We start from the raw sequence: 22707 nt of genomic DNA, 5'->3' as shown, positions 1-22707 counted from the left end.
GAAACCTAAAGCTCTATTATTTTTTCACACTTGAAATTCTTCAACATTAATCCACTGACTGTATTCTTTAAAAGGGACCCACCTTAGGTCTGTATTCTAAAGCGTTCATGAATTCAGTGAAGAATTCTGGGGATTCCTGCTCATTTTATTAGCCGTGTTTGACTCTAATCTGCATATTTGTTTCCTGAGCAATGAATGAGGTCACAACACAGATATGGATGCATGGAAAACACAAAAACTTATTTTTATGAGTTAAAGTAATGTAAAACATAAGTTGCCATGATTGACTGATCATATAATTAAAATACTAATTTATGATTTCAGAAACTGAATTTCAATAAGTGCATTTTTTCAGTAATTACATCACCAGTAAAACTGTGAGACCACTCTTGGAAATATAAAATGATTCCTGTCAAAAAACTATCTGACATCAGATTTGCACCAGTAACCACACAATTATTGAGGTCAAACTGGTAATTATTTTACTAGTGAGAAGTGCATTTCTAATATATGAAACCGCAATTTCGGCTAGTACGAAATTAATTCTAATTCCTTTAATGATATCAATAATTATTAGTGGATATTTAATTGCTGATTAGTGTAATATGTTTGTGTTTCACATACGAAAGAGAGTGCTAGAGTTGGAACAGTGAATAGTAACTGTGTGTTGATGATTACGGCTGAACTGTCCCTTTAAGAAAAAGAAACAGCGGAAGTTGTTATTATGTCACCGGATGTGTGAGCGACACTGCGACGAAACCATGGCGCGAGAGTCACGGTAAATATTCCTGTTTATTCTTTTTCACTTTAAACGTTTTAATGAGATCTTTAAAACAAAATGACAGACATTTTATGAAGGTGCTGTTAAACCTCCTCGCTGTGAGTGAAACACGAGTTAGATTGAGCTTCTACACTAACACGAACTGCTAATGATCGCGTGTGTGTTTGTGTGTGTGTGTGTGTGTGTGTGTGTGTGTGTGTGAGAGTGTGTGAACACATTATACTGCCTACAGGTGTATAGAAACATACATATTACAACTGAAACATGAAGTGTTTTTAAGAAACGACTTGCAGTTCAGTAAGTATTTGACTCATTTAAAAGCCCAAAATAAACGTCTGATAGTTAAAGAGAAACACAGCAATATTGTGCACCGTCATTTCATCCCCTACTGGCTAATTGGTGTACTACAGATCAGATGATCACGGAAATAGCTGTGTGTGTGTGTCTCTCTTACATACACCTGTGACTCTGGAGCACAACACTAGTCATGAGGGTCAGTCTCTGTCATCTGAAGCTGAATAAATCATCTCTCCAGTGATGTGTGGTTTGTTCGGAGGACAATATTTGTCCGAGATACAACTATTTGAAAATCTGGAATCTGACGGAGCAAAAAAACCTAAATATTGAGAAAATCATCTTTAAAGTTGTTCAGATGAAGTTCTTAGCAATGCATATTACTAATCAAAATGTAAGTTTTGATATATTTACGGTCGGACATTTACTAAATATCTTCATGGAACATGATCTTTACTTAATATTCTAATGATTTTTGGCATAAAAGAAATGTATAATTGTGACTCATACAATGTATTGTCTATTTCTACAAATTCACGTCTGTGACACTGATGACTGCTTCTGTGCTGCAGGACACTGATGTGAAATGAAGGCTGTTACTGAATGAACTCTGAACAGTGGTCTGACACAGGTGTGTGTGTGTGTGTTCAGGCATTACAGGAAGCGCTCGAGCTCGAAGGGCCGGTCGGGCAGCAGGTCACCAGACTCCAAGCGCGGTCAGAAGGAGGAGGCTGCTGGATCCCGTGTGCGCGAGCGCAGCCGCAGAGAGAGGACACGCAGCCGAGAGCGCCACAGAGACCACAAGAGAGCGAGGTCAGAGGTCATGCCGCACACATCCCCTCGCTGCCCTGCGCTGTGTTCTAGCGCTCAGATCTGTGTCTGCTCTCTCCACAGGCGCTCCAGGAGTCGGGACAGGAGACGCTCCCACAGCCGGGAGCACCGGAGCCGAGGGAGGAGGTCAGCTCACATTACTAATGTTCTCTAATCATGTCTTTATAGTGTCTGACTGGAGGTAAAAAGTGCACCAGAGAGAACATTATATTTTGGCATCATGGCATTTCATAGTTTTCATATATGAGCACTCCTAGTTTCTGTAAGTAGTGTTCAGATAAGCAGCTTTGCCTTTATAGCAGAAGTGTTTGGAGTCAGAAGTGTGTGTTCTGCTGATGTTACAGCAAGGAGAAGTCTGAGAACACCGAGCCGTCCGCTGACAAGAAGAAGATGAAGGAGGAGAAGAAGGAGAAGGAGGAGGAGAAGCCTGAAGATGTGAGTGTGTTTGATTCAGCTGCTTCTGTCCAGAGCTCATCTTCTGAAGACCACATGAATAACTGTGTGTGATGATGCTTCTGCAGCAGGACTTCGACCAGAACACTCTGGAGGAGGAGATGAGGAAGAGGAAGGAGCGCGTGGAGAAGTGGAGGGAGGAGCAGAGGAAGAAAGCCATGGAGAACATCGGAGAACTGAAGAAGGAGCTGGAGGAGATGAAGCAGGGCAAGAAGTGGAGTCTGGAGGACGATGAGGGTCAGAGAGCTTTCACTCATTCAGAAGAACTGACCCATACGCACCACACTGATGGGGTTTCTGTTTCCCACAGCGAGTCTTAAAGAGTCAACCATAAAGAGATCCAAACCATGAACATTACAAACTATCAGAGGGCTAAGACTATAAATACTTTCAGCTCACGTTAAACACATTGTTGTGTGAAAGCACATATTTGATTGGCCATCCCACAGACTCTGAACTTTGATTGGCTGCCTCCCACGCCAGGGGCGGGGCTTCACCAAACCACCATGAGCTCCAGTCAGGGACAGATTGACTGTATCTAGTGCTAGGAAGAGAGAGAGAGAGAGCTCATTATGCCTTTGTTTGATTCTTGCTCGTGTGTGTTTAGATGATGAAGAAGCACCTGCCGAGCCGGAGGAAGAGGAAGAGGAGGGAGAGAAAGAGGAAGTGGCTGTGATGGAGGAGGAGACACCGATGGAGCAGGAGGCTGAAGAGGAGCTGGACCCGCTGGACGCTTACATGGAGGAGGTCAAGGAGGAGGTCAAGAAGTTCAACATGGGCACCATGAGAGGAGGAACCGACAAGGTGCTGTTCACGAACACCTCCCTCAGTCTGAACACGACTCTGTCCTGTCCTGTAGAGACAGACACATGTTTTAATGATGTCACTGTCTGTGTGTTAATACTGCAGTAACACTGGAACATTAATCATGTGTCTCCGCAGAAAGGCAGTGTGTCCAAAGTGGTGACCGTGATGAAGACCAAGAAGATGTTGCACACCACCAAGAAGAAAGGAGAGCTGATGGAGAACGACCAGGACGCCATGGAGGTACAGACGTGATGTCCCGTCACCCTGTCTTCAGTGTTAATACACTCCTAGTATTAGTTCTTACTCTTCATTACTTCATTACTCAAATGACTAATATCCACAGTGTTGTTGTTCACTTTAATTCTTATGCAGTTTTAAAAAGTTACACCGAGGTCCAACAATGTCCATGTCAGAAATGGTCAAAACAATATTATATATAAAGAAAAAAAAACCTTAATCTTCAGGATTTGAAACATTTAAATGTCAGATTTTTTACTTCATGCCATAAAAAAAGAAGCACTTAAAAAAGCAATTTTCCCCATACACTGTTAATTATCAATTTGAGGACTTTAAGGTGACGTATTACATTGGCAAACCAGAGTCAGGAGGTTTTTATCAGCCAGGAAAGATTCCTAATAAGCTGACGTTCATTAACACGTGTGTGTGTGTGTGTGCGTGTGTGTGTGCGTGTGTGTGTGCGTGTGTGTGTGTGTGTGTGTGTGTGCGTGTGTGCGTGCGTGTGTGTGTGTGTGCGTGTGTGCGTGCGTGTGTGTGTGTGTGCGTGTGTGTGTGCGTGTGTGTGTGCGTGCGTGCGTGCGTGTGCGCGTGCGTGCGTGCGTGTGTGTGCGCGTGCGTGCGTGCGCGTGTGTGTGTGTGCGTGTGTGCGCGTGTGCGTGCGTGTGTGCGTGTGTGTGCGCGTGCGTGTGCGCGTGCGTGCGTGTGCGTGTGTGTGCGTGTGCGCGTGTGTGTGTGTGTGTGCGTGCGTGTGTGTGTGTGCGTGCGTGTGTGTGTGCGTGCGTGTGCGCGTGCGTGTGTGTGTGTGCGTGCGCGTGTGTGCGCGTGTGTGTGTGTGCACGTGTGTGCGTGCAGTATTCATCAGAGGAAGAGGAAGTGGACTTGCAGACGGCCCTCACAGGCTTCCAGACCAAACAGAGGAAGGTTCTGGAGCCGGTTGATCATCAGAAGATGGAGTACGAATCCTTCCGTAAGAACTTCTATGTGGAGGTGCCCGAGCTGGCCAGGATGAGTCCTGAAGGTACAGCACACACACCTGCGCTCTTACACAGCAGCTCAGGGTGACGTCTGTCTGACCCCGTGTGTCTGCTCAGAGGTGAACGAGTACCGTCTGGAGCTGGAGGGAATCAACGTCAAAGGCAAGGGCTGTCCGAAGCCCATCAAGACCTGGGTGCAGTGTGGGATATCCATGAAAGTGCTGCATGCGATGAAGAAGTGAGTAGAGCTGCTGTTCAGGACGTTCTCCAGACAGAACCAACGTTTCTCTTATTCCTCTCTGTCTCTCTTCTAGACACAACTATGAGAAGCCCACCCCGATCCAGGCCCAGGCCATCCCTGCCATCATGTCTGGACGAGACCTCATCGGCATCGCTAAAACAGGAAGTGGGAAGACCATCGCCTTCCTGCTGCCCATGTTTCGGCACATCTTGGACCAGTGTCCTCTGGGAGAGGGAGAAGGACCCCTCGGTGAGCCTCCTCCTGATCACGTTCATCAGGACTCACACACACATGACATTACTTCAGGACTAATCTGATCCAGGTGTTTTCTACATCTCTGGCTGTTCAGGAAATCTGCTCGCTTATAAACCGTCTGTGTGAAGTTCTCTGACATGAAATGCAGTTTCTGAACATCAGATCAGAAGTTCAATCTTATATTTTGAAATCGTTTGCCATTGATCACTTTTGCTATTAAAGCTAAAGGTTTGAAGACTCCTGGTTCTTGTTTTGTGAAGAAACTATGTGATGCAAGTCTTTGCTGGTGTAGATCTGACTCTGTGTGTGTGTGTGTGTGTGTGTGTGTGTCTCTCCGTCAGCTGTGATCCTGACACCGACGCGAGAGCTAGCGCTGCAGATCACCAAAGAGTGCAAGAAGTTCTCCAAGTCTCTAGGTCTGCGTGTGGTGTGTGTGTACGGCGGCACCGGCATCAGCGAGCAGGTGTGTGTGTGTGTGATGGCTTCATGAGCTCACACACAGCCTGCTCTAAACCAGTGTCTGTCCACAGATCGCAGAGCTGAAGCGCGGCGCAGAGATCATCGTGTGCACACCGGGACGCATGATCGACATGCTCGGAGCCAACAACGGTGCGTGTCAAACTGAGAAGCTCCACTTTGTTCTTGCTATGTTTCTCATTAAACGTCTAACTGATGTTTAGCAGTGTTAGAAACCACATCCTCTGCTTCAGAATCGGTGCATTTCTACCATACTCCACTTCTAAATGCTGTATGCCATGCATCTGTGGGTGAATGCAGATTTCTAAAACAACAATATAAATATAATGCAGCACATAATTGCATCAGTTTCAGATCTAGAAGGACGTGTAATGTACAGAGTCAGCTTTATTTGCTCTCGGGGTGTTTGTAAGGCACTGCTTAAAGTGTGTTTAAATACAAAGGCGTTGAATTGAATGTGCAAACATTAAGGCCGCCTTTTTTGTTTTTGTACATAGAATAGCGCCCAGATTACCTGTTTCAGAAAGGCCCTGACTCTTGTAGGTGTTCATCACTAATGTAGCTTCATCCAGTAACTCTTTACTCTGGTCTCATGTCAGCCGATATCTGTCATCAGTGTCATTTAGAGACTGGGTGCTTCAGTTTTTGCTGTTTAAGAGAAGTGTGTGAGAAGCTGTTGATCGTAGCCCATCCTCAGCCTTCACACTACTGTAGTAAATGTGTGGATGTCAGTGCAAGCCCCAGAATGCAGTGCTGTGATGTGAGTGTGCGGTGTGTTTCCACACATGCGATGTAATCTCTAATATGTTTCCTCCGTAGGTCCCTCTCCGGGCGGCTTCCGCTCAGTTAATGTATGATGTGGCTCTTGTGAATTTTACAGGTTCTCGGTGAGCGTCTGACGGTGCGCAGGTAAAGTCCTGCGAGAGGGACTCCATCAGTGACTCAGTCATCATCCTGTTGTGTGTTTCAGCTGCTAGATGTGTCCGTCTGCGGGGTCTGTCTCCTCTAATGTGCTGATCTTGTGTTGCTCAGGTCGCGTGACCAATCTGCGCAGGGTCACGTATGTGGTGATGGACGAGGCTGACCGCATGTTCGACATGGGCTTTGAGCCGCAGGTCCGTGTCTCTCTCCTGAACCAGATGCTCCTCACACACTACACACTCTTCCTCTCTGATTTCATGCATCTGTTCCTATCCACAAACATTTAGATCACCTCTCAAAAGAATAAAACAAAGATATGTGAACAAAATGCAAACTTGGGCCTATCAGTTAGCATCTTCTGTTTTTAATGCTAGGATGGTGACCGATTGTATTTGCATGTATTCATTAATGCCAGTTCCAAGCATCTTCCTAAAGCAGCTCTGTAATCATGAAGGAAAGCATCGACTGAGATCAGCTCATTCACAGTGTGTTGTGTGGACGTCGTGATCTCGTTCTCTGTATGTGAGCTGCTTTAGGCCTGTGATCTCTGACCACACAGTTTCATAGTCTGGTTTTTATCTTCTGATCTCTGAGGAGTGGTTGAGACATGGCCAGCTGATGTGTGTGTGTGTGTGTGTGTGTGTGTGTGGCAGGTGATGCGTATCGTGGATAACGTGCGTCCCGACCGGCAGACCGTCATGTTCTCGGCCACGTTCCCTCGCTCGATGGAGTCTCTGGCGCGCAGGATCCTGTCCAGACCCATCGAGGTGCAGGTGGGCGGCAGGAGCGTGGTGTGTTCAGACGTCCAGCAGCACGTGGTGCGTCACAACTCTCTGATTAATGTCAACGTTAATGACTCTCAAATATTAGAAAAAGCATTATGATCTGCCTTTTACAGTTAGAGTGATTGCCTTTCTGAAGAATGTGTCCACTGATGCTGGAGTAATGAAGATTAGCTAATGTTTCTGAAAGACGTCTCTTCTGCTCATCTGTTCTCTCTGTGAATCTGTGTTAAAGTGTAATGTATTTCTGTGATGCTCCGCTGTATTTTCAGCATCATTCCTCCAGTCTTCAGTGTCACATGATCTTCAGAAATCATGAAAATATGATGGTTTAAAATCGTGATTACACTGAGCGGTAGTGTATCCTCGTCTGAAGCTTGGGATGTGTTCTGCTGCTTCCACAGATCGTGATCGAGGAGGAGAAGAAGTTCCTGAAGCTGCTGGAGATTCTGGGTCACTATCAGGAGAAGGGCTCCATCATCATCTTCATGGACAAGCAGGAGCACGCTGACGGACTCCTCAAAGACCTGATGAAGGCCTCGTACCCCTGCATGTCTCTCCACGGAGGTCAGGACCTCACCACACATCATTTGTATTGGAGTTTAACTGCTAGGAATCAAATGAAACATGATTTGGTAAAGTAGTATGTAAATATTAAGTGACTTCCATGCAAGTAGACTGCCATCTCCATCGCGTCTGAAACGGTTATCCTGAGCAGATTAGATTGTGATTGTGCTGTTCTCAGAGCTGTACAACTGTACATCTTCCTGCTTTCATTGCATGGAGACTTCAGAATGCTCAAAATCATTCTTTATTTGGCCAAGTCATGAGAATATACGTGAGGCTTCTTTATTTGCGTGTGAGACCTTGAGGTCCTTAGTCTCCTGGAAATAACAGGATTTTAAAACAGACCAAGAAAAGTCATGGAGATTAATTACTAAAATCTTTAAACCGAGTGAAATAAGGAATGCTCCTCTCTAAAACATGTTTTCAGGACATCGCACTCTCTTATATGATCATGTATTAAGTGTTTCAAGTTACTTGTTGCTATAAAGTGTCTTGAGTAATTTGACTTAAGATGCATTAGAAGAAGCTTGAATGCAGTTAAAAATACGAAACCGAATCATTTAATGAAACCAAATGGAATCAAATGAAATCTCATCGTGATTAAGAATCAAAATGAATTGTTCTTAATTGGTAAAAATCTTTCCTGAATGGAATTTATATGGATCAAAATGATTTACTGTCAACTCCAAGACAAGAAATGACCTGATATATCTCGTTTAAGACCTGAACAACGCACTAATGAAGGAGAAAATAGAGCAGCACAGAGAAGTGAAGCAAGTGAACTCGACACATTTATAATAAATGCTGGAGGAATCGATTCAAGACGCACTTTTTTTTTTTTTTTTTTTACTTTTATGAGGTAAATTTAGTAAACAACCATCAGATGCCACTTTATTTAGACTAAGACTAAAGGATGTGAGATGAAGAAATACTGCAGTGAGTGATCACTGCTGGATGATGATGTGCGGTCCGTGTCACAGGCATCGATCAGTACGACAGGGACAGCATCATCAATGACTTCAAGAACGGTGCATGTCGTCTCCTGGTGGCCACGTCTGTGGCGGCGCGAGGCCTGGACGTCAAGCAGCTCATCCTGGTCATCAACTACAGCTGTCCCAACCACTACGAGGACTACGTGCACCGCGCCGGACGCACGGGACGAGCCGGGAACAAGGTGAGCGATCCGATCCGGGTCACACTGATGCTGTGCTGCAGACGAGAGGCTCACGTGTGACTCTGTGTGTGTTGTAGGGTTACGCGTACACCTTCATCACTGAGCAACAGGCTCGTTACTCCGGAGAGATCATCAAAGCGCTGGAGCTGTCCGGATCGCCCGTCCCGCCGGAGCTCGAGCTGCTCTGGACCAACTTCAAAGAGCATCAGAAAGCTGTGAGCGCCTGACACATCACCATGCTTCCACAGCTGATTAATCACAGCACATTTAGACAAGAATTTGAATGACACATTTGTATCATATTCTGCAATGTTATAAGTATGCTAATGTGACATTTATCTAATTAAATATGCATACATTTGCATACATTGCCAGGATATTAATCTAAACATCCGATACAGTCAGGTTCATAATTCCTGTTTGATTTTGTCCTCGTATTAGAGTTAAAGGTTAAAGGGGATTTTGGATTTCTCTCTATCACTTCCTAAATCAGAAAATACTGTCAACAGGCAGAAATACTCATTTTCACAGTGTTTTTAGGAGTAAAATGTTGTAGAAGTCAGTGTGAATGAAATATGAACAAACCTTCAGAATATAGAGAGGAATAAAACTGTAAAGTTTGCCGTTGGTAAGAGAAAAAAACTCTTAAGATGTGGATTGAGATTGAAATGTATAGATAAGTGAAGTGAGTGAAGTGACATTCAGCCAAGTATGGTGACCCATACTCAGAATTTGTGCTCTGCATTTAACCCATCCGAAATGCACACACACAGAGCAGTGAACACACACACACACTGTGAACACACACCCGGAGCAGTGGGCAGCCATTTATGCTGCGGCGCCCGGGGAGCAGTTGGGGGTTCGATGCCTTGCTCAAGGGCACCTAAGTCGTGGTATTGAAGGTGGAGAGAGAACTGTACATGCACTCCCCCCACCCACAATTCCTGCCAGCCCGGGACTCGAACTCACAACCTTTCGATTGGGAGTCCGACTCTCTAACCATTAGGCCATGACTTCCCATGGAATAGATGCAAACAGATAAAGATTCAAGTGTATTTTGGATGTTCTCAACTAGTCTGATCGTGTGTGTGTGTGTGTGTGTTATGGGTGTTCAGTGATCGTGTGTGTGTGTGTTATGGGTGTTCAGTGATCGTGTGTTACGGGTGCGTGTTACGGGTGTTCAGTGACGGTGTGTGTGTGTTACGGGTGTTCAGTGACGGTGTGTGTTATGGGTGTTCACTGATCGTGTGTTACGGGTGCGTGTGTTACGGGTGTTCAGTGACGGTGTGTGTGTGTGTTACGGGTGTTCAGTGACGGTGTGTGTGTGTTACGGGTGTTCAGTGACGGTGTGTGTGAGTTACGGGTGTTCAGTGACGGTGTGTGTTATGGGTGTTCACTGATCGTGTGTTACGGGTGCGTGTGTTACGGGTGTTCAGTGACGGTGTGTGTGTGTTACGGGTGTTCAGTGATCGTGTGTTACGGGTGTGTGTGTGTTACGGGTGTTCAGTGACCGGGTGTGTGTGTTACGGGTGTTCAGTGACCGGGTGTGTGTGTGTGTGTGTGTGTTACGGGTGTGTGTTATGGGTGTTCAGTGATCGTGTGTGTGTTATGGGTGTACAGTAGTGATGCACCGAAATGAAAATTCTGCGCCGAAACCGAAAATTTAGGATGCACTTGGCCGAAAACCGAAACTGAAGCCGAAAATGGCTTCTTTTAAAAACGTATATATATATATATTGCTTGGATTTAATGGATCTGAATTGAAAAATCACAATGTAATAATCAAACTTTTATTAACAGTTACATAACAAAACATAAAATATTTTTTACAATAAATATAAATAATAATTAAGTTTTATGTTCCATCAAATAAAATAGTTTTTTAAAAATTGTGCAAAAAAATCCACAATTTTGGAGATTTTTGCAGAACAAATGTTACATATTGCAACTTTGGTGTCCTCTCGTATAGGGCTGTCACTTTTGTGAAAAAAAAAATCTGATCCGTTTTTCAACGCCAAATATAGGCAAATCCACCGACAACTAAACAGGCATTAGGGCGAACGTAAAGAGGGTGCTTGAGACGCGCACAAGTCAGCAATGTGGACTGCCATAACATCAATGAAAAACATTACTGAAGGCTACATTGATATTATGCACTTATAGGCTGTGTGTGTGTGTGTGTGTGTGTGTGTGTGTGTGTCAGAACCTGCAGTTGCTGTGTGACGCGCATTCGCTGCGAGCGTATAGTGACGAGCTGGACGCGCTCCGAGAGAAGGCCGTTAAAATCGATTCCCTGTTCTCGTTTTCGAAACTTGTGTTGGTTGGTCCAATGGATTGTGCAGCTTTCGTGACGAGCTTTTTTTGATTGTGACAGCCCTTTGACATGCTTAATCTTTGATAGGCAGACGCGTGATAACAGCTCGACCGTGAGTGAAACCCAAGCGCTTGCTCACGGATGGGAGGGGCGGGTGACATTCATTTTCGGTTTACGTTTTCGGCTGTTTTTTTTATTTCGGCCCGAAACCGATAATGCCATTTCGGCCGAAAATTTTCGGCGGCCGAAATTTCGGTGCACCCCTAGTGTACAGTGATCGTGTGTGTGTGTTATGGGTGTTCAGTGACGGTGTGTGTGTGTGTTACGGGTGTTCAGTGACGGTGTGTGTGTGTGTTACGGGTGTTCAGTGACGGTGTGTGTTACGGGTGTTCAGTGACGGTGTGTGTGTGTGTTACGGGTGTTCAGTGACGGTGTGTGTTACGGGTGTTCAGTGACGGTGTGTGTGTGTGTTACGGGTGTTCAGTGACGGTGTGTGTGTGTTACGGGTGTTCAGTGACGGTGTGTGTGTGTGTTACGGGTGTTCAGTGACGGTGTGTGTGTGTGTTACGGGTGTTCAGTGACGGTGTGTGTGTGTGTTACGGGTGTTCAGTGACGGTGTGTGTGTGTGTTACGGGTGTTCAGTGACGGTGTGTGTGTGTGTTACGGTTGTTCAGTGACGGTGTGTGTGTGTTACGGGTGTTCAGTGACGGTGTGTGTGTGTTACGGGTGTTCAGTGACGGTGTGTGTGTGTTACGGGTGTTCAGTGACGGTGTGTGTGTGTTACGGGTGTTCAGTGACGGTGTGTGTGTGTTACGGGTGTTCAGTGACGGTGTGTGTGTGTTACGGGTGTTCAGTGACGGTGTGTGTGTGTTACGGGTGTTCAGTGACTGTGTGTGTGTGTTACGGGTGTTCAGTGACTGTGTGTGTGTGTTACGGGTGTTCAGTGACTGTGTGTGTGTGTTACGGGTGTTCAGTGACTGTGTGTGTGTGTTACGGGTGTTCAGTGACTGTGTGTGTGTGTTACGGGTGTTCAGTGACTGTGTGTGTGTTACGGGTGTTCAGTGATCGAGGGGGTCTGTGTGTTACGGGTGTTCAGTGACGGTGTGTGTTACGGGTGTTCAGTGACGGTGTGTGTTACGGGTGTTCAGTGACGGTGTGTGTGTGTGTGTTACGGGTGTTCAGTGACGGTGTGTGTGTGTGTTACGGGTGTTCAGTGACTGTGTGTGTGTGTGTTACGGGTGTTCAGTGAATGTGTGTGTGTTACGGGTGTTCAGTGACTGTGTGTGTGTTACGGGTGTTCAGTGACTGTGTGTGTGTTACGGGTGTTCAGTGACGGTGTGTGTTACGGGTGTTCAGTGACGGTGTGTGTGTGTGTGTTACGGGTGTTCAGTGACGGTGTGTGTGTGTGTTACGGGTGTTCAGTGACGGTGTGTGTTACGGGTGTTCAGTGACGGTGTGTGTGTGTGTTACGGGTGTTCAGTGACGGTGTGTGTGTGTGTTACGGGTGTTCAGTGACGGTGTGTGTTACGGGTGTTCAGTGACGGTGTGTGTGTGTGTTACGGGTGTTCAGTGACGGTGTGTGTTACGGTTGTTCAGTGACGGTGTGTGTGTGTGTTACGGTTGTTCAGTGACGGTGTGTGTGTGTTACGGGTGTTCAGTGACGGTGTGTGTGTGTGTGTTACGGGTGTTCAGTGACGGTGTGTGTTACGGCTGTTCAGTGACGGTGTGTGTTACGGCTGTTCAGTGACGGTGTGTGTTACGGCTGTTCAGTGACTGTGTGTGTGTTACGGGTGTTCAGTGATCGTGTGTGTGTTACGGGTGTTCAGTGATCGTGTGTGTGTTACGGGTGTTCAGTGACGGTGTGTGTTACGGGTGTTCAGTGACGGTGTGTGTGTGTGTGTTACGGGTGTTCAGTGACGGTGTGTGTGTGTGTTACGGGTGTTCAGTGACGGTGTGTGTTACGGGTGTTCAGTGACGGTGTGTGTTACGGGTGTTCAGTGACGGTGTGTGTGTGTGTTACGGGTGTTCAGTGACGGTGTGTGTTACGGGTGTTCAGTGACGGTGTGTGTTACGGGTGTTCAGTGACGGTGTGTGTGTGTGTTACGGGTGTTCAGTGACGGTGTGTGTGTGTGTTACGGGTGTTCAGTGACGGTGTGTGTTACGGGTGTTCAGTGACGGTGTGTGTGTGTGTTACGGGTGTTCAGTGACGGTGTGTGTGTGTGTTACGGTTGTTCAGTGACGGTGTGTGTGTGTGTTACGGTTGTTCAGTGACGGTGTGTGTGTGTTACGGGTGTTCAGTGACGGTGTGTGTGTGTGTTACGGGTGTTCAGTGACGGTGTGTGTTACGGCTGTTCAGTGACGGTGTGTGTTACGGCTGTTCAGTGACTGTGTGTGTGTTACGGGTGTTCAGTGATCGTGTGTGTGTTACGGGTGTTCAGTGATCGTGTGTGTGTTACGGGTGTTCAGTGATCGAGGGGGTGTGTGTGTTACGGGTGTTCAGTGACGGTGTGTGTGTGTGTGTTACGGGTGTTCAGTGACGGTGTGTGTGTGTGTTACGGGTGTTCAGTGACGGTGTGTGTGTGTGTTACGGTTGTTCAGTGACGGTGTGTGTGTGTGTTACGGTTGTTCAGTGACGGTGTGTGTGTGTTACGGGTGTTCAGTGACGGTGTGTGTGTGTGTTACGGGTGTTCAGTGACGGTGTGTGTTACGGCTGTTCAGTGACGGTGTGTGTTACGGCTGTTCAGTGACGGTGTGTGTTACGGCTGTTCAGTGACTGTGTGTGTGTTACGGGTGTTCAGTGATCGTGTGTGTGTTACGGGTGTTCAGTGATCGTGTGTGTGTTACGGGTGTTCAGTGATCGAGGGGGTGTGTGTGTTACGGGTGTTCAGTGACGGTGTGTGTGTGTGTGTTACGGGTGTTCAGTGACGGTGTGTGTGTGTGTTACGGGTGTTCAGTGACGGTGTGTGTGTTACGGGTGTTCAGTGACGGTGTGTGTGTGTGTTACGGGTGTTCAGTGACGGTGTGTGTTACGGGTGTTCAGTGACGGTGTGTGTTACGGGTGTTCAGTGACTGTGTGTGTGTGTCGGGTGTTCAGTGACTGTGTGTGTGTGTTACGGGTGTTCAGTGACTGTGTGTGTGTGTTACGGGTGTTCAGTGAATGTGTGTGTGTGTGTGTTACGGGTGTTCAGTGAATGTGTGTGTGTGTGTGTTACGGGTGTTCAGTGAATGTGTGTGTGTGTGTGTTACGGGTGTTCAGTGACTGTGTGTGTGTTACGGGTGTTCAGTGACTGTGTGTGTGTTACGGGTGTTCAGTGACTGTGTGTGTGTTACGGGTGTTCAGTGACTGTGTGTGTGTTACGGGTGTTCAGTGACTGTGTGTGTGTTACGGGTGTTCAGTGACTGTGTGTGTGTTACGGGTGTTCAGTGATCGAGGGGGTGTGTGTGTTACGGGTGTTCAGTGACGGTGTGTGTGTGTGTGTTACGGGTGTTCAGTGACGGTGTGTGTGTGTGTTACGGGTGTTCAGTGACGGTGTGTGTGTTACGGGTGTTCAGTGACGGTGTGTGTGTGTGTTACGGGTGTTCAGTGACGGTGTGTGTGTGTTACGGGTGTTCAGTGACGGTGTGTGTGTGTGTGTGTGTTACGGGTGTTCAGTGACGGTGTGTGTGTGTGTGTGTTACGGGTGTTCAGTGACGGTGTGTGTGTGTTACGGGTGTTCAGTGACGGTGTGTGTGTGTTACGGGTGTTCAGTGACGGTGTGTGTGTGTGTGTTACGGGTGTTCAGTGACGGTGTGTGTGTGTGTGTGTGTTACGGGTGTTCAGTGATCGTGTGTGTGTTACGGGTGTACAGTGATCGTGTGTGTGTGTGTGTGTGTTACGGGTGTTCAGTGACCGTGTGTGTGTGTGTGTGTGTTACGGGTGTTCAGTGACGGTGTGTGTGTGTGTTACGGGTGTTCAGTGACGGTGTGTGTGTGTGTGTTACGGGTGTTCAGTGACGGTGTGTGTGTGTGTTACGGGTGTTCAGTGACGGTGTGTGTTACGGGTGTTCAGTGACGGTGTGTGTTACGGGTGTTCAGTGACGGTGTGTGTTACGGGTGTTCAGTGACTGTGTGTGTGTGTGTGTGTGTGTTAGGGGTGTTCAGTGACGGGGTTTGTGTGTGTGTGTGTGTGTGTTACGGGTGTTCAGTGACGGTGTGTGTGTGTGTTACGGTTGTTCAGTGACGGTGTGTGTTACGGTTGTTCAGTGACGGTGTGTGTGTGTTACGGTTGTTCAGTGACGGTGTGTGTGTGTGTTACGGGTGTTCAGTGACGGTGTGTGTTACGGGTGTTCAGTGACGGTGTGTGTTACGGGTGTTCAGTGACGGTGTGTGTTACGGGTGTTCAGTGACGGTGTGTGTTACGGGTGTTCAGTGACGGTGTGTGTGTGTGTGTGTGTGTGTTACGGGTGTTCAGTGTGTGTGTGTGTGTGTGTGTGTTACGGGTGTTCAGTGACGGTGTGTGTGTGTTACGGGTGTTCAGTGACGGTGTGTGTTACGGGTGTTCAGTGACGGTGTGTGTGTGTGTGTGTTACGGGTGTTCAGTGTGTGTGTGTGTTACGGGTGTTCAGTGACGGTGTGTGTGTGTTACGGGTGTTCAGTGACGGTGTGTGTGTGTTACGGGTGTTCAGTGACGGTGTGTGTGTGTGTTACGGGTGTTCAGTGACGGTGTGTGTGTGTGTGTGTTACGGGTGTTCAGTGACGGTGTGTGTGTGTGTGTGTGTTACGGGTGTTCAGTGACTGTGTGTGTGTGTTACGGGTGTTCAGTGACTGTGTGTGTGTGTGTTACGGGTGTTCAGTGACTGTGTGTGTGTGTGTTACGGGTGTTCAGTGACTGTGTGTGTGTGTGTTACGGGTGTTCAGTGACTGTGTGTGTGTGTGTTACGGGTGTTCAGTGACTGTGTGTGTGTGTGTTACGGGTGTTCAGTGACTGTGTGTGTGTGTGTGTGTTACGGGTGTTCAGTGACTGTGTGTGTGTGTGTGTGTTACGGGTGTTCAGTGACTGTGTGTGTGTGTGTTACGGGTGTTCAGTGACTGTGTGTGTGTGTGTTACGGGTGTTCAGTGACTGTGTGTGTGTGTGTTACGGGTGTTCAGTGACTGTGTGTGTGTGTGTTACGGGTGTTCAGTGACTGTGTGTGTGTGTGTTACGGGTGTTCAGTGACTGTGTGTGTGTTACGGGTGTTCAGTGATCGAGGGGGTGTGTGTGTTACGGGTGTACAGTGACCGTGTGTGTGTGTGTTACGGGTGTACAGTGACGGTGTGTGTGTGTGTGTGTGTTACGGGTGTTCAGTGACGGTGTGTGTGTGTGTGTTACGGGTGTTCAGTGACCGTGTGTGTGTAACGGGTGTTACGGGTGTGTGTTACGGGTGTTCAGTGATCGAGGGGGTGTGTGTGTTACGGGTGTACAATGATCGTGTGTGTGTGTTACGGGTGTTTAGTGACCGTGTGTGTGTTACGGGTGTACAGTGATCGTGTGTGTGTGTGTGTGTTAAGGGTGTTCAGTGACGGTGTGTGTGTGTGTTACGGGTGTTCAGTGACGATGTGTGTGTGTGTGTGTGTTACGGGTGTTCAGTGACTGTGTGTGTGTGTGTGTTACGGGTGTTTAGTGACCGTGTGTGTGTGTTATGGGTGTACAGTGATCGTGTGTGTGTGTGTGTTACGGGTGTTCAGTGACGGTGTGTGTGTGTGTTACGGGTGTTCAGTGACGGTGTGTGTGTGTGTTACGGGTGTTCAGTGACGGTGTGTGTGTGTGTGTTACGGGTGTTCAGTGACCGTGTGTGTGTAACGGGTGTTACGGGTGTGTGTTACGGGTGTTCAGTGATCGAGGGGGTGTGTGTGTTACGGGTGTACAATGATCGTGTGTGTGTGTGTGTTACGGGTGTTTAGTGACCGTGTGTGTGTTACGGGTGTACAGTGATCGTGTGTGTGTGTGTGTGTGTTACGGGTGTTCAGTGACGGTGTGTGTGTGTGTTACGGGTGTTCAGTGACGATGTGTGTGTGTGTGTGTGTGTGTTACGGGTGTTCAGTGACTGTGTGTGTGTGTTACGGGTGTTCAGTGACGGTGGTTGTGTGTTACGGGTGTTCAGTGACGGTGGTTGTGTGTTACGGTTGTTCAGTGACGTGTGTGTGTGTGTTACGGGTGTTCAGTGACGGTGTGTGTGTGTTACGGGTGTTCAGTGACGGTGGTTGTGTGTTACGGGTGTTCAGTGACGGTGGTTGTGTGTTACGGGTGTTCAGTGACGGTGTGTGTGTGTGTGTTACGGGTGTTCAGTGACGGTGTGTGTGTGTGTGTTACGGGTGTTCAGTGACGGTGTGTGTGTGTGTGTTACGGGTGTTCAGTGACGGTGGGTGTGTGTTACGGGTGTTCAGTGACGGTGTGTGTGTTACGGGTGTTCAGTGACGGTGGTTGTGTGTTACGGGTGTTTAGTGACCGTGTGTGTGTGTGTTACGGGTGTTCAGTGACGGTGTGTGTGTGTGTTACGGGTGTTCAGTGACGGTGTGTGTGTGTGTTACGGGTGTTCAGTGACGGTGTGTGTGTGTGTGTTACGGGTGTTCAGTGACGGTGTGTGTGTGTGTTACGGGTGTTCAGTGACGGTGTGTGTTACGGCTGTTCAGTGACGGTGTGTGTGTGTGTTACGGCTGTTCAGTGATGGTGTGTGTGTGTGTTACGGGTGTTCAGTGACGGTGTGTGTGTGTTACGGTTGTTCAGTGACGGTGTGTGTGTGTGTTACGGTTGTTCAGTGACGGTGTGTGTGTGTGTTACGGTTGTTCAGTGACGGTGTGTGTGTGTGTTACGGGTGTTCAGTGACGGTGTGTGTGTGTGTTACGGGTGTTCAGTGACGGTGTGTGTGTGTGTTACGGGTGTTCAGTGACGGTGTGTGTTACGGCTGTTCAGTGACGGTGTGTGTGTGTGTTACGGCTGTTCAGTGATGGTGTGTGTGTGTGTGTTACGGGTGTTCAGTGACGGTGTGTGTGTGTTACGGTTGTTCAGTGACGGTGTGTGTGTGTGTTACGGTTGTTCAGTGACGGTGTGTGTGTGTGTTACGGGTGTTCAGTGACGGTGTGTGTGTGTGTTACGGGTGTTCAGTGACGGTGTGTGTGTGTTACGGATGTTCAGTGACGGTGTGTGTGTGTGTTATGGGTGTTCAGTGATGGTGTGTGTGTGTGTGTGTGTTACGGGTGTTCAGTGATGGTGTGTGTGTGTGTGTGTTACGGGTGTTCAGTGATGGTGTGTGTGTGTGTGTGTGTTACGGGTGTTCAGTGACGGTTTGTGTGTGTGTGTGTGTTACGGGTGTTCAGTGACGGTTTGTGTGTGTGTGTGTGTGTTACGGGTGTTCAGTGACGGTGTGTGTGTGTGTGTGTGTGTGTTACGGGTGTTCAGTGACGGTGTGTGTGTGTGTGTGTTACGGGTGTTCAGTGACGGTGTGTGTGTGTGTTACGGGTGTTCAGTGATGGTGTGTGTGTGTTACGGGTGTTCAGTGACGGTGTGTGTGTGTGTTACGGGTGTTCAGTGACGGTGTGTGTGTGTGTGTTACGGGTGTTCAGTGACGGTGTGTGTTACGGGTGTTCAGTGACGGTGTGTGTTACGGGTGTTCAGTGACGGTGTGTGTTACGGGTGTTCAGTGACGGTGTGTGTTACGGGTGTTCAGTGACGGTGTGTGTTACGGGTGTTCAGTGACGGTGTGTGTTACGGGTGTTCAGTGACGGTGTGTGTGTGTGTTACGGGTGTTCAGTGACGGTGTGTGTGTGTGTTACGGGTGTTCAGTGACGGTGTGTGTTACGGGTGTTCAGTGACTGTGTGTGTGTTACGGGTGTTCAGTGACGGTGTGTGTGTGTGTGTGTGTTACGGGTGTTCAGTGACGGTGTGTGTGTGTGTTACGGGTGTTCAGTGACGGTGTGTGTGTGTTACGGTTGTTCAGTGACGGTGTGTGTGTGTGTGTTACGGTTGTTCAGTGACGGTGTGTGTGTGTGTTACGGTTGTTCAGTGACGGTGTGTGTGTGTGTTACGGTTGTTCAGTGACGGTGTGTGTGTGTGTTACGGTTGTTCAGTGACGGTGTGTGTGTGTGTTACGGGTGTTCAGTGACGGTGTGTTTGTGTTACGGGTGTTCAGTGACTGTGTGTTGTGTCTCCGCAGGAGGGGAAGAGCATCAAGAGCAGCAGTGGATTCTCTGGGAAGGGTTTTAAGTTTGACGAGACGGAGCATGCACTGGCTAACGAGAGGAAGAAGCTTCAGAAGGCTGCGTTAGGTCTGCACGACTCTGACGACGAGGACGCAGCTCTGGACGTAAGTCCACACTGATCACAGCTGAGACTAGAGTCTGAGAATAAGAGATCAGTCTGACAAACTGCTGTATTTACTGATGAACATGATCAGATTCAAGAAACATCTAGATCAAATACTGAGGAGTTATGATTGGACAACTGTAGACCAGGGTTAACTAAAACCATAGAAAACATTTAGTTGGAAATAAAACAGAAAAACCTATTTTATTTGAGCTCTCTCTATACATATAGCTGTGATATTATCTCACTGATAGTGAAGTAACACTAGTCCAGTTTGACGTAGTTCTTTTAGTTACAGTGATGAGCATGAATGAATTATTGAAGTGTTCACTTAAGTAAATCTGAAACGAGTTTTAAAACGCGCAGTGGGCTCTAGTTTGAGACGTCACATGTACGCCACACTTTTTACATTAGCAGAGTACTTCATTTTGTGGATTTATGATGAAAGAAGAGCGTTTACATGTGAATCTTCAGCTTCGTACTCAGATCTCTCTCAGAAGGTCCGATGGGTTTAAAAGACTCACTTCCTCTAATATTATGTGTAAGTGAAGTATCAAACAAAATTCATTTACAGATTTATTCAGACTTTGCATCTGCTGGTCATATAACATGTTCAATGTGTAAATATACTCTGATGATTTATTGTATTTATACATTTCAGCACAGTCATAATAATATCTGATGTTGAGCAGAAACACTACTGATGGTGATTGTGAAAGTGACCGCATGTGTGCGTTTATCTGAAGTTACTTGCACTGTATTCAAGGCACAGAATCATGTTCGACCAGTTCTGGCTTTCCCTGGGAATCATGGGAATAATGCTGCTGTTGCCAGAGCATTGAGCTCCAGGAACGCTGTACTGTATGATTTCTGTAGTTACAGTGTAATAACAGCTGATCCCTGTGGTGCATCTGCAGATCGACGAGCAGATCGAGAGCATGTTTAACTCCAAGAAGCGTGTGAAGGATCTGTCTGCTCCGGGCGCTGCGGGGGCCGCTGGGGGGGGTGTGAGCGGATCTGTGTCCGGTGTGTCCGGTCAGAGCACTCCATCCGCCGGAAACATCCAGAAACTGGAGATCGCCAAGAAACTGGCCCTCAAGATCCAGGCGCAGAAGAACCTCGGCGCTGAGGCTCAGGTCAGAGAGCTTTGTGTTTTACATGAAGCTCTTAATGAAAATAAAGATTAGATGATTTTGTGCTTGGCAAAGGTATATTTGATACCTGGAAGCTGTGAATTAAATCTAAAAATGAGATTGTCTTCTCGTTGATCTCAGGATGTGATGCAGCAGGCCACAAACGCCATCCTGCGCGGTGGGAAGATGATCGCTCCCACCGTCTCGGCCAAGACCATCGCAGAGCAGCAGGCGGAGAAGATCAACGCCAAACTGAACTACACACCGGTGGAGAAGCTGGAGGAGGAGCGGCAGGCCGCCGAGGCCACGGACACAGTCAAGAGATACGAGGAGGAGCTGGAGATCAACGACTTCCCTCAGGTCACTAAACACACACACACACACACATGATCGGGTCACCACACATCATCAAAGTAGTCCATGTGACATCAGAGGGTCAGTTAGAATATTTTGAAGCATCGAAAATACATTTTGGTCCAAAAATAACAAAAACTACGACTTTATTCAGCATTGTCTTCTCTTCCGTGTCTGTTGTTAGACAGTTCAAAACAAAGCAGTTTGTGATATCCGGTTCGTGATCGAATCATTCGATGTAACCGGATCTTCTTGAACCAGTTCACCAAATCGAACTGAATCGTTTGAAACTGTTCGCGTCTCTAATACGCATTAATCCACAAATGACTTAAGCTGTTAACTTGTTTAATGTGTCTGACACTCCCTCTGAGTTCAAACAAACCAATATCCCGGAGTAATTCATTTACTCAAACAGTACACTGACTGAACTGCTGTGAAGAGAGAACTGAAGATGAACACCGAGCCAAGCCAGATAACAAACAAAAGATTGACGTTCACAAGTCAAGAACCGGTTGCATCGGTTTTTGTAGGTTATAGTCTTTGGTTGTGGATGTAGCTTTTCTGAGATGGTTTGCACCGTTCACTTCTTGAAAGCGTGTCACTGATGTGTGTGTGTGTTTCCCAGACGGCACGGTGGAAGGTGACGTCTAAAGAGGCTCTTCAGCGCATCGGAGAGTATTCAGAGGCGGCCATCACTATCAGAGGAACATATTTCCCACCGGGCAAAGAGCCCAAAGAGGGAGAGCGCAAGATCTACCTGGCCATCGAGAGTAAGTGTGCTCACCGGATCTTCTTCTGGTCTGAAAGACTGATCCTGAACCGTCTGTTGTTGTTGACAGGTGCGAACGAGATGGCCGTGCAGAAGTCCAAAGCAGAAATCACCCGGCTGATCAAAGAGGAGCTGATCCGTCTGGTGAGTTCATCTGATTCAGTACACTCCTGAAGATCTCGCTCACGCTGGACACTCACACTCTTCTGTTCTCTGCTTTCAGCAAAACTCCTACCAGCCCACCAACAAGAGCAGATACAAGGTCCTGTAGCGGCGCAGGACAGCTTCATTAATCCCACAATGCTTTGTGTTATGTGATCAGACACCAGATTTAGTGATCTGGATGCTTTTACCTTATGATTTCTTGTCGTTTGCATCAGTCACCTTCAATATTTTAGAAAGTTCCATGTAATTGTACAGTGAACTTTGTTTGGAAATAAAGAGTTTTTCCTCCATCCGTATGTATCTGTCATATCACTCGCTTCATTTCAAGCTGTTTCACACCCTTTTTACTTTTGTAAAGTTGTGATTTGCAGCAAGAAAAAACAAGTTTTAAAGGAATCGTTCAGCCATAAAATAAAAATTCCTGATAATTTACTTCCCGTTTCAAATCTCTACTCGAGATATCACTGATTAATTGTTATTAGTTATTTTATTATTTGAACGTATTATCATAGTCAAACACTGATTTGCAGCGCAGACAGTCTTACAGTTATTCTTGTTGTGTATCTATAAACATGAGGCGTTGTGATTGGTTGAGTTTAATGATTGGCACCTGTCATTCAAAGCGGCAGCCCGCCCTCAGGAGTCTTGGCGCGCGTCTGTATCAGTCTGTGTAAGGTCTGTATGCTGCATCGCAAACGACTGTGATTGGTCCATCCTGAGAAGCGCTGAGTAAAGTAACAGCTGTCAGCAGCGTCTCTGCATCAGTCTGAACAATCATCTGCGTCTCAGAGACAGCACAGAAAGACACAGACGTGTTTAAACGCTGATTTGGGAGGAATGAGTTCAAATGAGTATGATGT

General features: G+C 47.3%; 1 protein-coding gene across 3 annotated transcripts; it reads left to right on the top strand.

Moving 5' to 3' along the window:
• The first annotated feature begins 643 nt into the window (after positions 1 to 643).
• On the top strand, positions 644 to 22158 carry LOC132131017 (probable ATP-dependent RNA helicase DDX46). 3 transcript variants are annotated; one of them, XM_059542972.1, is made up of 23 exons: positions 644 to 778; positions 1727 to 1888; positions 1970 to 2032; positions 2251 to 2341; positions 2431 to 2596; positions 2967 to 3163; positions 3299 to 3406; positions 4256 to 4421; positions 4495 to 4615; positions 4692 to 4867; positions 5215 to 5336; positions 5404 to 5482; positions 6383 to 6465; positions 6925 to 7089; positions 7458 to 7620; positions 8601 to 8794; positions 8872 to 9009; positions 19278 to 19427; positions 20344 to 20562; positions 20701 to 20919; positions 21539 to 21683; positions 21753 to 21826; positions 21906 to 22158. In XM_059542972.1, exons 1-23 carry the CDS (start codon positions 735 to 737, stop codon positions 21951 to 21953), a joined length of 3093 nt encoding a protein of 1030 aa, XP_059398955.1. In that variant the 5' UTR covers positions 644 to 734; the 3' UTR covers positions 21954 to 22158. The 3 variants fall into 3 exon arrangements, with proteins under 3 accessions (XP_059398955.1, XP_059398954.1, XP_059398953.1); XM_059542971.1 differs by having other exon boundaries at positions 2428 to 2596; positions 3302 to 3406; XM_059542970.1 differs by having other exon boundaries at positions 2428 to 2596.
• The last annotated feature ends 549 nt before the right edge of the window (positions 22159 to 22707 follow it).

This window comes from Carassius carassius, chromosome 47 (genome assembly GCF_963082965.1).
Source record: "Carassius carassius chromosome 47, fCarCar2.1, whole genome shotgun sequence".
NCBI classification, from domain to species: Eukaryota; Metazoa; Chordata; class Actinopteri; order Cypriniformes; family Cyprinidae; genus Carassius; species Carassius carassius.
This window is presented reverse-complemented; position numbering and strand designations above follow the sequence as displayed.